At 37.4% G+C, this 17,643-nt stretch overlaps 1 protein-coding gene across 2 annotated transcripts in view; it reads left to right on the top strand.

The window, feature by feature from the left end:
- Positions 1–1,690: 1,690 nt before the first annotated feature.
- LOC149794150 (cytoplasmic aconitate hydratase-like) overlaps positions 1,691–17,643 on the top strand; it is a 145,057-nt gene continuing 129,104 nt past the window's right edge. For both annotated transcript variants that reach the window (XM_089968226.1, XM_089968225.1), the window contains exons 1-3: positions 1,691–1,730; positions 9,028–9,123; positions 17,010–17,178. In XM_089968226.1, coding sequence (XP_089824352.1) covers positions 1,712–1,730; positions 9,028–9,123; positions 17,010–17,178 — 284 coding nt within the window. In that variant the 5' untranslated portion in view covers positions 1,691–1,711. The remainder of the gene's footprint in view (positions 1,731–9,027; positions 9,124–17,009; positions 17,179–17,643) is intronic.

Raw genomic sequence — 17,643 nt, 5'->3', positions numbered from 1 at the left:
TGTTTATACCTACGTTGGGCCACTTCTAATTGTTCTTGTTTTATTCAAAAATCTTCTCCCAGATTTAAAGTGATGGATGTAGTGAATAATGTCTGACCAGTGCTATTCCGGAAAACGGTCAAGAATGTCAACAAAAACTTCTAATTTAAATGGTCTAAAGCGGAACACTGAAGAAAGCACTCTTATCCTGAACAATCTGACGAATTTGTTGATTTTTTTTCCACTTTCCTCTTGTAAATGTTTCAACAGCCACAAATTAAGATTTCACTCTGAGGGTCCCTGCCATACTTCTTTATAGATCTTCTCTTGCAATACATGGGGTAATCCTTGAATATTTTTTTTTTCAAATATGGTTTAAATACTTGTCGGTGATGTCCAACGTTTGAATCCTAGTCAAGCTGGTTTCTTAAACAGCAATGGAATCCAACTTGGTGAAGACACTTCAATTACTTGGGTCCTACTAAAGGTAGGTAGTGACAGTGCGGATACCATCGATCATGTTTCAGGTAAGATGAGTCCCGTTGCTCCCACTGGGGAAGTGACACAACGCAACTGAAGCATTTGACTTTATCTTCTTCGCCCAAGTTGACAAATCCAGCTCTTGCTAAATCCTAAGGGCTAGGACCTCCAAGTTATTTTAGCCACTTTGCTTTGAACGTGTTGAACCGACTTTAAAAGTCGCAATATCCAGACAAGTACACAGGCAACGAATATTCTTTCACAGAGTCAATTAACGATGTGGTGGTAAAACCCGAAGTGGTTTGCTCATGCGCGGATGACATCCGTAGGGTGGTGGCTGAACGGTAATATTACATTGAAGATGAAAACCAGTAAAGTGATAAGGTGTACTGTAACGATTGGCATCGCATCCATCGGGTTTTCACTCTCAAACCGACCAGATCGATGGAAGAGCCCACACAGATAGAACTTGTGATCAGAGCTTTGTGAGGTGTCATATGAAAGTCTTCTTCAGTCAAGCCGACGGACTACTCCCCTTCTTTTGAGATAAAAGTCAAGATACTTGCTATATCTGTAAGAATAAGGGGTATTTGGGCTACATAGTGTCCAGACCGTCAAGAAAGTAAGAACGGTGTCAGAAGAGACAAAAGTGAAGATACCTGTTATCATTGTCAAGAGAACGAACATTGGTCTTTAGACTGTCCCCCCCCCCCCGTGAAATACATACATACATACATACATACATACATGCATGCATGCATGCATTCATGCATGCATGCATGCATGCATCCACACACACACACACACATACACTCTCGGGGTTTTATTCCCTTAAATGAATATTTGAACTACTAAACGTACGTGGAAAATAATGTTTTATACAAATGTATTTGTCACTTTTAAATCCCGGAAAGAACTTTAAAATATTTAATTTGGTCCAAATCAGTCCGTAATCTGGGCCGAGTCAGTCCGTAATTTGGGGCAAACATTCCTGGTCCGGAATAGCCTTGTTACCTGTGTTTTGTCCGTAACTGGATTTAATTTTCCTCTTCAGTACAGGTCTAATTTATATATATTATTTAAACTAAGTTTACTCTTTAGTTTCCAAGATTTTCTAATGAAAAATGAAATCCCCATAATAAAATCAATTTTACGTTTTATAATTTTTAATAAAACTTCCAGCCTCATATTATTAACCAATTGGACTTCGCGTGACATTTTCCGCATGCACGTGATTTCGAGCAAGTGCAAAATGGCGTTCGAGCAGAAAGGTTTGTAACAAAACTATTCGAGCCATTAATGAATATTGCCCTTAACAGTGTACAGCAATTCAGCGATTTTATAGATTATTTACAATGGATATGTTGAAAAAGATATTTTAATTTTTGTCTTCAAAATATATTAAAAATTTATGCTGACCTATACTTTCTTATGTATCACCTGTTTTCGATCACTGGCACTGGTTCAATTAGTAGGACTTGTTTGTTTGAGAGGAATGACATCACGGCGTAGCAGCAATAGATTCTCAAACATGTCTGAGTTGTCTAAAAGTGAAATGAAGAAAACTGATACTAAGTGTTCGCAAGTGTTAAGTTTTACGTAGCCCGGAACGATGTATTATCGTGATACTTCATGTTGTTATCGTTACATAATTAAAACAGTTTTGCTATTGCTACTTGCATATAATTTATAAAGTTTATATGACTTTCTCTCTTTCAATTCCTATATAAAAAAAAGTCTTTGTCAATTGAAGTGACTAATTGTAAATAAAACAGCATATGGTGGCTGACCCAGATAAACGTACCATAGGGAAACAACTCTTTTATTATCGCGGTATTTGCCTAACTTAGGTTTGGTAGCATGCATGTATTATAATAAACATAAATTGCAACTTAACTATGAGAAGGAATGTCCACACTTGTACTGGCAGAATATTTCAACAAAAAATGAAAGGATCCAATGATCAAATCGAACTTACAAATGTGATTTAAGTAGAAATCCATGAATAACATTACAAATTAAAAACAAATATTATTTAACTTTATGTGAATTTTAAATGCAATGTGGGCAAAGAAATATAAATATATAAAAATATTATTATTGTTATTGAAATATTACAGATTGCAAGAAAGTTTAACTGTTATTGTATTTTTTATTTACATATGTTATTGATTATGAGATGTATGATCAAGAGCAACATTTTGCCAAAATTGGTCCAAATTGCAAGCTAAGCCTTGTAAGGGCATGTACATCACAATCAGACGATATACTGATTCTGAATACATTTCATAATTAAAGCCAATGCAGGTATAGCAACAGAGATCTCGGAAACGCTTAATTACGTGTATTTGGATGCCAATATTTGATCTGGGATGCAGAAAATCACTGAGGCGGGAGTCCTCCGTATGCATGTAATAGGTGTGCAGCAAAATTCAAAGACTTGCCAGTCCTGATTCAGTCACCTACTTTGTGGGAAAATGTGTTGATCAGTTAGCTGTGCTGATATTTACAATGACAGAATTCAGTGACTGAAAGACCCCTTGATGTACATGTACATATATGTTGCCATTTTATAAGAGTACATAAAAAAGAACATGATGCAATAGCTGGGCGGCAAGTTCAAAGGGTTTGACTAGCGGCCAGGTGAAAAGGTACTGATATTTACAGTGATTGCATTCAGAGGCAGAAAGACCCAGAGATGTACATGTGGTCATTTATAAAAGTACATTAAATAAACAACTTTAGCTTTCATTATTGTGTTTATTTCCGAATGTAGCGGAATAAGCAGTGCACTTGACCTCAGAATCAAGAGATGTTGAGACTTAAACGAAATACCATTTGTAAGTGGGTGACAAGTCGCCTAAAAGTGTAAATTTTGCCTTCTTCAGTTAGTTCTAGTGTTGTAGAAAAATGCATTCATTAAGGCATCAGTTGCTAGGCTTAGTTTTTATATCAGTTACGTTGACAAACAAACTCTTGCCCATTCACAAGCATTATGTTTTGAAAGCTGATTGACCATTAACCCTTTTCCGAGTAATGTAGCAACTAACAGTTTCCTGCATGATATACGTTGATGATAAAACATACAAACTTGTGTTTTAAGATCAGAATCTGTGATCTGGATATTTATTAACTGCCTCTTATACACTATTTCGTCACAAAATTAGTTTGAAACTCCAAGTGAACCAGTAGGTATAACAGGAAATAATGGCGGACTTTGCTGAGTCTGGGATGTACCAGTTTATTAGATTGTCAGTTTTCTTAAATCAGATATATTCAGAAAAAAATATACAAATCATTGAAACCAAAGCCTAGGACTTATTTTATTAAAGATTTAACAATAAAATGCAAATTATGAAGGTCAGAAACGTATGGGACAATGCTATGTTGTGGAATTTGCGAGATGCGCTTTAAGGTCTAATCTGTTTTCTGACTTGACACATATTTGCGAAAATATGGGGAAAGACAGCAAATCGGATACTATTTATTTGCCTAAAATTACTACAAATAACGTATATAAATAAATAAACCATAACTTTTGCGATCATGTCACTGGACTGTTGTCATCATCATTGGTGACTCAGTTGCGAGAGACCATGCGAATAGCGCCCTTGGTGTCCTCTCCAGGGTGCAAGCCTGGGCGTGGTGTATGGAGATCCTGGGCTGCTCAGACGCCAGGATCCCCCTCTTGTCCTTGCTGGAAGGGGTCCAAAGGAATGCTGAGCATGACATTTGGCACAAGTTTGGATGCAGGAGGTGCCGGAAGGAAGTCGTAGTCGACACCTAGCTGCCTTGGAGACTCCACTCCAGATTTTCTGTCTGGGTTTACTCCCGTAGCCTTTCCTTCTCCCGAAGATATCCAAAAAACAGTGGAGCCATCATCCAATGGATTGGACTTGGTGGGTTTTGAATCAGAGTTTCCTTCTCCTAGATGAACTGCCCGACAAGGCTAATGGGCATCATCTGCCCGGGTTTGGAGTCAGAGTTTCCCTTCTCTTAGACTGGTTGCCTGCCAAGGCTAACGAGCCCAGTCTGCCCACCCAGTTATCCCGCCAGGCACTCGGTCGCACCACACAGCAGGCTCTGTGAAAATGGAGCCCAGCATGAAGGTGCTGCTGTGGACTGTTGTAATGAAGCTATATTATAGTGAGTGATTACATTATAAAAAGCACTCATGTCTGTGTTGATTCTATAGGAAAGAAGGGACTGCAACTTTTGATGGTGGGACTCCTATTTTTACCAAAATGGGAGTCCTGGACTCAGAGTTTTAAAATCCTAGCGAGACCTCTGAGCAAGTTCGACTGAAGTTTTGTATATGATTAACAAAATTGCATGCACTTTTGAAAAAGGTGATGTTCATTCTTTTTAAATATAAACTTTTAATTTTTTTATACAATTGAGATGAAATTATGCTGTAAGATATTTGCATCCTTACTGGCTACAGCTTTACATCTGTAAACAACTGCTAGATGGCGCATGTCCAAAATTTATGGAAAAATCCGGTTTGCTACCATAATATAGAGCCCATGATAATACAGCGTTGGAGTATATTGATTGCACAACTGTGTACTGGTAGTCCTACAATGTATGATGCCTCCATGATATTTATATTTAGGTAAATGTCTTACTGCATAAGTAAAAAATTTGTGTAGTGTTTCCCAGTTGACTGATAGGGGAACAAGAGGCATAATTTTCAGGAACATCTTGCAAACTTTTCAGCCCGTATCGACACTTCTACACAAATTCAGGTCCCAGTTAATGGGTGATCAATAGAAGTCATGAGTTTATTTAACTTTGGCTTCAGATTCTTTGGCAAATCAGAAAAGTTTCAGATCCTGAAACTTAAGAAAATTGTCCTGAAATGGCCAAAAAAATAATGCAATGTAAGACACACTGGAAAATAAATTGTTCATGGGTTGAATGTGATCGAGAAAATAGAGTTCATTCTATTTGAAGTTCCCTGATTTAGGTGACAAGTCCAGCACCCTATACTGTGACATGACAAACACCCGAAAACATGAAGCAGTTGAGGGTCCTGTGATCAGAATTGTTTGTACCTGTTAACTTAGTTACATGCATACGTTTTGTATTCTGCTTTAGAGTCAAATGGCCCTTGTATTTATTTTTTGTATAATCCATCTTCTCATTATTTATTATTAAAGGAAAATCCATTTTGTTCAAAGTTGATGGAATAAAGTCAGACATGAATGTTGTTTGGAAATATTGTTAAGCATAAACTGTGATGGTACAATGTATTTGTTTACATCAGGTTTGATTTGATATAGTGTTTTTTGCAGTGTTTCATGCAACATAAGTAGGTTATTTAGTGCCAAGTCAAGAGGAGTGAAATGCCTTTCCCAAGGATATACCATGGTAACTGATTCCAATCATTCACTATTGGATGAAAGTGATATTTTTAGTTACCCCACTTCACTATGTCACCATCAGTCAATTGTCGGTTTCTCTTCCAGCAGGTACTGAACAAACACCAGGTGATAGCAGTTGTCCATTGGGTGATTATTAGTCAATTGCTTTATTCCTCTTGCTGAATATTGGATAAAGCATATGTTTTAATACTGTATTTCTGGAGTATAATCATCTCGTGTAACTACAATATTATACATGCTGCAGCATAGTCTGTTTGCAGATCAGGACCTGGGTTTTGTTTTTATTTGAAGTGAACTGCATAAACCAGCAGATTTGACACAGATGGGGCAGGATATGGTGTCATTGTGTGTAGTAGTACAGATGCAGAAATCAAAACAGATCTATCGGTCACGGGAGTTTAAACTTCTTTCCCAGGTTTCATGACCATTACATGCTTAAATCAGTAGCAGCTCATTATATGAGTCTACATCCATGGTAGTTGTGTGCTTCTTAGCCTTGGAAATAAGGTATTTTATTATTCTGACATGGTATGTATTGACAGTGATTTTTGGATTTGACAGTTGGAGGTCACCTCACCCCTAATTTGGAATTAACAGTTCAAACTCTGTCTCCTGCAAATACATTTTATAGATATCTGATTTCTGTTTTCCCAGCAGGTTACACTGGACAACAAATTTTTACAAAAGTCATGTTACTGAAATAAAATTAGTCAATTCTTATCAATTTTTATGTGCTGAACACGAATATGACAGTCAAATTGCAAAATTGGCTCTAGTTTTTTTGTAATCTGCAAGAAATTAATGTTTACATAACGAAATGCATTCCAATAGTAAAAGGTCAACTGTAATAGCCTACCTATAAAAAATCAAGTCATTGACTACATCTTAGATTTCTTCGCCTGTCTCTTGTACAGCTGTTCGGGAGCATCTCTGAGGAGTGTCCAGCAGTAGTCAGCCAGCATTGTAGTGGACCATTTTCCCTGGTATCTTTGTTCCATTGTTGCGATATCTTGATGAAAACGTTCGCCGTGTTCATCACTAACAATACCACAGTTGCTAGGAAAGAAATCCAAATGGGAATGAAGGAAGTGAATCTTTAGAGACATATTGCAGCCAAGTTTCTTATACTTCATCAACATGTCTTCTACTAGTTCCTTATAGTTTTCTGCCCTAACATTTCCGAGGAAGTTTGTAGAAACTAGGCGAAAAGCATTCCATGCTTGTTTCGCGTCACCTTCCAGCAAGTTGTTGAACCGGTCATCTTTGAAAAGCTCTCGAATCTGAGGACCCACAAAAACTCCCTCTTTAATCTTTGCTTCGCTGAGTCGAGGGAATTTTTCATGCAGGTATCGGAATGCTGGCAAAGTCCGGTCAATGGCTTTCACGAAGTTCTTCATCAAACCTAGTTTGATGTGAAGGGGTGGTAGCAAGATTTTCTGAGCCTCAACCAGAGCTGGGTGTTGGATATTCTTCTCTCCAATGGCTACATTCTGCCTGTGAGTCCATTCCTTCCTCATGTAGTGCATTTCCCTTGCTCGGCTATCCCACTCGCATAAGAAACACATGTATTTTGTATATCCTTGCTGCAGTCCCATTAAAAGGGCAACTACCTTCAAATCACCACAGAGGTGCCAGCTGTACTTGTTATACTCAATGGAATTCAGTAGCTGCCTTAAGTTATCGTATGTCTCTTTCATGTGGACAGCATACACTACTGGATAAGATGGAAGAATGTTTCCATTGTGCAAAAGCACAGCCTTGAGACTCAGTTTCGAAGAGTCCACAAATAGTCTCCATTCTTGTGGGTCATGAGTGATTTTTAAAGCATTCATGAGACCCTCAATATCGGAACAGAATATCAGATTACTTTCCTTTCTGAAGAAAGGCTCCAATTGCTGGTGGCGCTTTCGATATGCAGTAATTGTGACATCTTCTTCTAGAAGATTCCATTGTTGGAGTCTTGATCCTAGCAATTCTGCCTTGTTCTTTGATAAGTCCAAATCACGAATCAGGTCATTTAGTTCTTCCTGTGTTATTCTGTGTGGGGTTGATGATGCACCACAGTGAAAATCTGGATCACTGCATGCTGATGGACCAGGAGAAGAACAGGTCGACTCACCTTTGTCTTCGTCAGATGAATCAAGAGAATATTCTGCTGGAGGTTCTGGAATAGGAAGTCCCTCACCATGTGGAACTGGTCTCAATGCAGACGGAATGTTTGGGTAGACTATTCTCGACTTCTTTCGCTTCGTTATTCCGCCGGAAAGAGGAGGAACCAAGCAGAAGTAACAGTCATTTAGGTGGTTGCTTGGCTCTCTCCACACCACTGGGACTGCAAACGGCATTGATGACCTTTTGCAATTCAACCACTGTGAAAGCTGTGTTGTACATGTAGCACAGCATATATGCGGAGCCCAAGGCTTGTCTTGGTCACCAACCTTGCATCCGAAGTAAAGATGATATGCCTTCTTCACTTGAGAATTGATACTTTTCTTCTGGTTGGCAAATGTCACTTCCCCACAAATATAGCAAAAATTGTCCGCGGTATTAACACACTTTCGAGGCATTACTGTTCTTTATTGTACGTAAATGGATAAAATAATAAGTTTTATGTAACAGTAGCTTGAACTGTCTCGCACAACGTCTAAAATATTTTAAATGCTGAACCTATCTGATTGGGCTTTATATAGTACACTGCTTACGTCAGCTTCAGCAGCCGCCTGGCATTAGTATAATAGGCCTACACATGTATAGTACACTGCTGACGTCAACTTACTTCAGCAGCCGCATGGCATTAGTATTGCATTGCATCAGAAAATGATGCAATCAACTGTGGATGACGTGAGCATGATGGTATTATGCAATGTTACATCATTATTCCGGATGTTGCTGCAGTCCTACTGGAGAAATTTACACAGTGAAACATAGAAAATGAGGTATATGAATATCTTCAAAACGAGAGCCAATACAAATTTTTCACGGTTATATTCGTGTTCGGCACACCAAAATACTACAGATTAGGGCCTTTTCAAGTCAGTAATGATTTCACTGTCGACCAGTGTTATTTGTATCTGGATATTTCATTGCATGTGTCTTCAAAATTAACCTCTTCCAGACAGCAGGCAGTGTGAATAGAGATGTTCTGAAGGGGTTAATTGTGCTAAAATATGTCTTATTTCAGGAGTTGGACCCTATGAGAGTCTCCTCAAGACCCTAACAATTGGTGGTGAAGAATTCAAATATTTCAGCTTGTTAGATTTGAAGGATCCAAGATATGGTAAGAGTAAATCTTGTCCTTAGCAATTATATTGTTTTGTTAAAGTGCTTTGATGGACTTGATTTAAAATTATCAGTCGGGTGATATACTGAATTACAGAGGCCAATACATGTGTGAATTTGGCTGTGTATGCAGTCTACTATCAGATGCTACTGCTTGTTGAAAAGCATTTCAGACTCTAATTGCTTATAAATGTTACTTATATATTTTCATGTGCTACAGTGATAATTTATTTTTAACTAAAAATATGTGTTTGTTAATTATTAATTTTCTCTGTCATGTCTGAAAACATTACGTTCCAGACAGATCAGAATGGGATGTGTCTACATAAAAAAATTAAAATAGCTCTTTTTAATTATTGCAAGTACATAAAACTATGGATGTTTGGTATAAACTTGTGTATTCTGATTTCTAACCTGTAAAAATTGTCAAGCTTGCTGAAAAAAATAATGGTAATTTTTTTTTTATTTATCACCCCACTGTTACATGCGATGTGTCTGTCCGACCATTTATGTGATGTTCAGCTACTTGCCCTGTCTTAATACTTTCGGTAAATTAAATAGAAAGATGTGCATTGTAGAGTCATGTTATATTGTGTTTGAATAAAGAAATTTTAAATGCTTTTATTTATTCAAAAATATCTGAATTTACAGATAAACCCTCGCAATTTTCAGATAAACCATTGCCATTCAGCTTTTACCATTACATGAGCACAATTTGGGGTTCAATTTTTACTGAAAATTAAAACAGATGCACATGACATTCAGTTTGCACATGGCATACTTGCTATCCTCTTGTCAAAACCATCATGTAATTGGTCAGAGATTGTTTACAGTCAATCAGGGTGCTTGCTAAGGATGTCCATAGAGATGTTAATTGAACTGGTAATTAAACATGATATGTGATAAAATAAGAGAATTCTTTTAACAGGTAGAAATTGTTTCTCATTTAGTTACAAATAAATGATCATTAAAATGAAAGAATTCAGTGAGGAAACACCAGTATTTTCTCAGCACTCTCAATAATGATCATTTATGACTGACATTGAAACCAGCCTCACATTACATTTATGGACTAGAAGTGTTCATCCATTTTTAACTAAAGTGCTGTATCAATTTATAAACTATTGACGTGTTTGAAAGCAGACCTGCCACCTCTTACGTTTTTGCCATAAGTCTTACGAAGATTACCCTTAAAATACAGGCTACAGCATGCTACCAAAAACTATGGAAAAATGATCATTGCCAAAAATTCCGGATAATTGGTTCATCCTTGTATTAGTTGGATTCAGAATTCATCTGAGAATAAGTGAAATTAGTCAGGGAACCAGACTAACTTTAAGCAGCACCCAAGACACTTTAAATTGCACCTATTTGTTCATGTGAAGCGTCTGCTTGATCAAACTGTTGATTATCTAAATTTTAAAAATGGCATCCAGAAAGTGATGCATGTTTAAGATGAAAAGGGAAAATAAGCTTCTAGAAAAGTGTTAATAATCAACACAGAAGAATAATGAGTATTCAGATTCTTGTGAATAAAAGCTGGAAAGGAGACAGTTATGTTTATTGGACATCATGCGTCTCGTGGCAGGAGATATGATTGCTGTCGTCATGTGAAATGGAAGACAATTTCCAAGAATTATGTCAAGTTGAGAGATAGCAACAAGCCAATGAGCTGCATAGGATTAGGAATTAGAGTTTGTGCAACTGTACTAGTGGTAAATAAAGTCTACGCGTACTTTACAAACTTTTCAGTTGAACATAATGTTTATCGTTGATGCGTCAAACTTTTAATTACGTTTTCCAGCTTTACAATAGCAGTTATTGATATTTTGTTACGCATTACTGAGAATTGGTCAATTATATTGAAAAAATCAACTGCCTTACTGAGACGGACTTGTCAGGGTTGGCAGGTCTGTGAAAGTAGCCTTAATATTGACGTTTTGGTTTTTTTGCAGTACAGTCAAAAAGTTTACTTCTGACTAACCTGTGTGCAAACCATGTAACAGTCATGGAACAAAAATGACAGTCATAAATTTTATTACCAGAATTGCTATTTTAAGAGGATAGCACTCACATGCACCAAAACTGAAATACCGCATTTCCAATTAAGGATTGCATATAATTTGATTACTTCTAATTAACATTTGCAGTTTGCTTAACATTTATGGAACAGATTTGGAAGTCATAGTAACTTGGTACTTGTCTACTGCCTAGGAAAGTTGCTCGATATAAAATAACTTAAAATCATATTTTGAAAGAATTTACGTTGAGAACTGTCAAGAGACTTTATTGCAACATCAGTATCAGATCAACAAGAAGGACCAAAACTTTCCTCTGACATCAAGTACTTAGTTCAGAAGTCACCCTAAGCAAGTTGGCATGCCACAGAGTGAACATTAACAAACAAGTGGTGTTTAAAGAATAAGTGTTATGTATTGCAAATGAAAATAGTGCAACAAAATAAAAATATAGGACTGTATCAGTATTTAAAGTACATACATACATTTACTGATACATCACAGACCTAACTTACTAAGTAATTAATATGTTGTGCATAAATATTTGGTTTTAGATTACATCAGAATTGGTATTGTTGGCCATATTTTTCTATGAAGTTGGCAAATTAAGGGTCAGTGAAGAAGCTGAATACAAAATATTTTCAACAGATGTGGTACAGCTACTTCCTGCATCAACTCTGTTAATTGCTGGCTCCCAGAATTTTTATGAATTTTAAAAATAAAAATCAAATTTTGATTGTTCATCCTTGTTACGTGATTTACATTTTCTACTCATATAGTTTTAATACCAATTTAATAGAACATGAAACAGTGACGTATCTTTCATTGTTTTGTGCTAATTGCAAATGGTTACTAACATCTTAAAAGGAAAACTAAGAAAACATTTCACGTGAGATATAAATCAGACCCATCCAGTATTCTAAGTGAGGTGCCTGTCAGGCTTGTCCAAAAAAAAAAGTTATTTGCCTGAGGAAACATTGAGCGCGCTGATGAAATGTGTAAATGTATTTTCAAGATGTTGATATGCCTGCAGTAACATGGCGCAGACTTAAACATGATTGCTGTCCTATGTGAAATTGAGATCTGATTTTAATCAAATTGAAGGATGATGTGTTATGCTAAAACTATGATTTTGTACTCCCAAGCCCCATGACATGGCTTTGTTTTGAGGAAACGAATTTTCAGTAAATTAGTACTGTATTTGCCATATATATTGGGACATGATAAAATAATATATAAAATTTTTGTCCCAGAACTTATGTTGAAACTTTTTTCACAAGACTTAAGAAACAAAATAAATTTGTGTTGAATTTGTGGCCCTCCCCTCATCTGCATGTTGCAAGAAAATAAATAAAATGCTTATATGATAATAAATTGAAAGAAACTAACCTTGTATTGTCGTCATTTATTCCCTTCATTGTGAGCATTAATGAATAAAATATATCCACTAACTCAGTATATGTATCGTAGGCTTCCATACTGTAGTATGTATCACTTTTGTCCAGTAATTCACAGCACATTGTTCATTAATAAGAACATTGAGAAACAAACCATGTTTGGTTGTACTAAAAAGTTTGAAAATGTTATCTGACTGTGAACTGGATCCAACAAAATCACAAATGAAAGGGAAATAATCAACTGATTGTTTGAATACAACTGCCATTCATGCATGACACGGTGTTAGGTGCAAAATAACTGATATTGAATTATATCCAGGTTAACTATTTGACATTATCTCGCAGATAAAATCATTATTTGAAAATAAATTCACTTGAGTGCAAGTGACAATCTTTGTGCTAGCATAAGTTATAAAAAGTATTAATAAAGCAAGTCATTGCTGTGTATACTATTTACCTGCAGACATAAATGCCCATTTGTATTAATTATAACTTGAGATACCAAGCAAATAGAAGCCCGAATGGTGAATAAACACAACTGGCAGCGAGTAGTAAACTTGTTGTTTGAACTTATGACAGGGCACCAGAGACAAAGGATTATTTTTTTTACAAACTTCCCAAGAAAGGAGATCTGGGGAACTGTAACAACTGGTGAGGAATCACCTTACTATCAATCTCCAGTAAGATTTTCAGTCGCATCATTCTCCAACGCATCACAACAGCTGTGGACGGCATCCTATGCCAGGAACAGGCAGGCTTTAGGAAGGGCAAATCATGCATCGACCACATCTTCATTCTAAGACAGATCTTTGAGCAGTCCCATGAGTGGAATGGATCCCTTTATGTTGTCTTTGTGGACTTTGAGAAGGCCTTCGACAGCCTGCACCAAGCCTCTCTGTGGAAGATCATACAACACTATGGCATCCCCCAGAATCTTGTCAACGTCATCAGGTCCCTGTACGAGAACTTTGAGTGCAGAGTCATCCACAACAACCTACTCACTGAACCATTCAAGGGTGGAAACCGAAGTGAAGCAAGGATGCATTCTTGTGCCAATCCTCTTCTCACTGGCCATTGACTGGATCATGCGCTGCACCACAGAGGGCAGGAGGCAAGGAATACAGTGGACGCTGACCTCAATGCTGGATGACCTGGATTATGCCGACGACATCGGGTTGAAGACCACTGCTAACATAGAATGCAAGCTCAAAGTCTTCCAGACTAAGTACCTGCGACGGATCATGAGGATCTTCTGGCCGGACATGATCCCAAACGAGGAACTCCTGCACAGAGCGGGCGCAAGCACCATCGCTGAGACCATTGCAACTCATCGATGGAGATGGCTCGGCCACGTCTGCAAAATGCCCCCTGACTCACTACCAAGGGTGGCACTGAGATGGACTCCACAGGGGAAAAGGAACTGTGGCAGACCCAAAGAGACCTGGCGCCGAACCGTGTAGTGAGAACTCAAGACCAGAGGCCTCATCCTGCGGACCGTCCCCATAACAACAGCCGACAGACCAAAATGGTGCTCCCTTGCTGTCGCCTCAAGCACCAGATGGCGCAGAGAGAATTTATTTGGTTAACTGACTGTTTGAGGTTGAAAATATTAATGGAAAATATGAGTTTTGATGTATTTGAGTTTCCGGGATGGTCAAAGTGATAGTTGAAATCTCCAAGAATAATCAGGTTGCCACCTATCGAATTTCCACAGTCCAGGATATTCGGAAACAGCTCCAAAAAGAGAGAGTCAGCCAGCTTGTTTTTACTACTAGGAAGAGGGCGGTATAGGCAGAAAAAATGGACTGACCTTTGCTCCAGTGTGAGTGTGGTTTGGACTAGTTCAAACGATGTGTGGTAGAAATTAAATGTTGTGGTGTGGTTAAGACGTTTTATCATGGAGTTCTTTGTGATGACAGCAATTCCACCTCCGTGAGAATTACGGGGGAACGACTTGATGGAGTAACCAGTGGGTGTTAGATCCACACACTTGGGCTCATCGCCTGATGTTTTTAGCCATACTTTTTGTTTGAGGTAAAAGATATGAATGAGAAGTCTTTGTGATCAGGCTGACTTCAGTTTTATCATCGTTCAGCAACTTGTTACATGTCTTCCATGACTTTACATAGGAAATGTGACTCTCTATGCCTTGGATAGTAGTCTCAACTTAAGCTGGGTAGCTAGATTGTGAATGAAAATGCTATTGATCTGACCTCCAACATGGCAACAATAGTGGTCATATACAAAATCTTGGTATCACTACTGTTCTTGAACAAATGGTAGCGTCACCACTTGCAGTATATAATTAGTTCTGAATCAGAATGATGTACAATAATTGCCAACATATCTGTGCTTTTTTAAGGAGCCTGAAAACCAGACCTCCATAACCCCATTTTATGTCAGAAGTTACTATTTGTATATTTCGTACTTCATTGAGGTTATAAACTTGAATGAACAGTGCTAAAATAATCTGATGCCCAGGGCCCCTCGAATTTTAGTCCTGTACTCTAAGTGAGGTAACTGTCAGGCTTGTCGAAAAAATATTAATTTGCTTGAGGAAACTTTGATCGTGGTGAAAAATGTATGAATGTATTTTCAAGATGTTGACATACCTGCCGTTATACGGTACAATGTAAATCAGATCACTTCTATCCTACTGAAATAGAGATCAGATTTTAATCAAACTGAAGCATGGCATGTCATGCTAAAAGTATGATTTTGTACCCCCAAACTACGAACATGGTTGTGTGTCGAGAAAATAACAGTTTTCAGTAATCTTTAAACAAAAAACAGGAACAAAAATCTCACATGTAGCATGTATATATAAACGTTAAACAATCATGATTGGAGCTGATGCAAAATTATCTCTTGGGGCAGTTTAAATAGCGGCAATTAAAGGAATTTCACATATTACATAATTGGCTGACAATAGCTTGTGAGATGTATTTGAAGGCTGCAATGGACGGTCAAATTGTGCTAATTTGCATAGGTTGGATCAGGAAGTGGAACAATCCATTTTAGGTAAATATATGAGATGCTAGATGCATGCACAGGAACAAAAGTTATTACATATTATTTGCCTTGAATGAGAATGTTTAAGCCATATGTGTGATCTTTTTGACAAGTTTGTGAACAGCGGCAACGTTTCTTTGAAGTTGGATTTTACTGCATATATAGAATGCAAAGCATGATCATTTCATTTGTTGGTATAGTGTTAAAGTGTAATTTATTTTTAAAGCTGTCAGTGAAGCCAAACAAAAATAAATTTCAGAACTCTTGGTTGATGGAGTTTTACTTTTTGCGGTACATCAGCGGAAATAAGATGGGGGGGGGGCATTAATTCTTTGCACATATTGCATACAACACATCGACATATGGCAACTTAGTTCTGACCAGGATTCACTCAGAGAACGCAACAGAGTAGTTTACATACCAGGACCTTAGTTAGTGCAGTGATGACACTTGCATTACCCTAAATTTACATTCAGATTGTAGCTATTGCGACAGTATTAGAAAAAGGGGAACTTTTGGGCATGTGGAAATTGGAGTCCAGGCTTAAAGAATTTCACTCAGGGCTCATGAGTTTATTTAAGTCACCAGCCAGGGGCCTGTGTCCAAAAATGTTTTTCTATGATCAATGATGAATCATGATTAGTGTTTGTGTTTTGTTGCATTCCAATAAGTAGCACTCTGACATTGATTTCAAGGTCACAGGATTTGATTAGTAATGGCATGTGAGGATGATAAGACAAACATTTATGAATGGCTGCTTGTGGAAATATATTATCTGAAGGATACCTTCAGTGATGACTGCTCGTTGATTTTTAGGATTAATACAAATTATGGATATAACTGAGCTTGGTTTATGGGTATATCTTGACAATATCTGAGCTAAGGGATCTTCTATCCATGATCTCAGTATCAAGATCAAAGACCATGCAAAATATTACAGTTGTGGACCATGGACTTAAACAGAAATGTTACAGAATTTATTTTTGAGTTTGTCAAACACATATGACTGGAGGAATGAGTACTCAGCAGTTAAAATAATAAAAGAACAAAAGATTCATACTTGTCATGCATTTCTGGAAATTCTGTCTAGCAATTTAACAATTTTAGTCATATCGCTATGTCTGCAGTGTGGCAGCTTATAGTGATGTCTAACTCCGGGGCATCATGCCGCAGAAATGTAGCATCATGTTCCACCCAGTCACATCCTGACACCAGGCTGACTGGTTCTAACACTAAACTTTTTAATACTGATTGCCTAGCAAGGCAGCTGTTAGTACCATTTTTTTGTTTTGGTATGACTTGGCCAGGGTTCAAACTTACAACCTCCTGATAATGATGTGGACACTCTAAAAACTTGGGTCTTGTCTGACCAGTAGAGCTTCAGTCCATTTCAGGGAGTTTTGTTAAACAGAGTGTTCTGTATATGGATTTCTAACATTGTGCTGTTTTCCTTTCAGAAAAATTGCCATTCTCTGTACGGGTCCTGCTAGAGTCTGCAATACGTAACTGTGATAACTTTCACATCTTGGAAAAAGATGTTGAGAACATACTCAGCTGGGAGGAAAATCAAAGTAAATCAGTGGAGATTCCATTTAAGCCATCCAGGGTCATCCTTCAAGACTTCACGTAAGTCAGCATCCCAGTAGTGGCATTTTACAAAAAGACATGTCAATTTTATTGCCAAAAGTTGATTTTTTGTGTAATAGTAACAATACACAGGTGGGCTGTACGAGAAGTTACAATTAGCCTAAAAAGTGATAACTATAATAAATGTTGACAAGAAATAAAAGCTTAATATGCAGTTGAGTAGAACTCAAGCACATGACAGTTACTGAAGACCACTTACTGTAGTATCACAGGTACATTGAAGTATTCATAATGCCGAGAGGGCGTGAATGGCCAGATAAAGGTAGATAATATGATTAGCATGTAAAAATTAGTGCTTGTCTGAGTTGTTATAAAAATAGGAAAATATACTTGTGCAAGGCTAGATGAATGAATAAATGGAGGCAGATTGAAGCACTTAGTATGCCCAGTGAAAAAATGTACAGTGCCTTGGAAAATTTCACTTGTCTTGACTTAAAAATTGTA

This window comes from Sinohyriopsis cumingii, chromosome 8 (assembly GCF_028554795.1).
Source record: "Sinohyriopsis cumingii isolate HCF-2022 chromosome 8, ASM2855479v2, whole genome shotgun sequence".
Lineage (NCBI taxonomy): Eukaryota > Metazoa > Mollusca > Bivalvia > Unionida > Unionidae > Sinohyriopsis > Sinohyriopsis cumingii.
The sequence above is the reverse complement of the archived record's forward strand: the minus strand, read 5'-3'. Positions and strand labels throughout refer to the sequence as shown.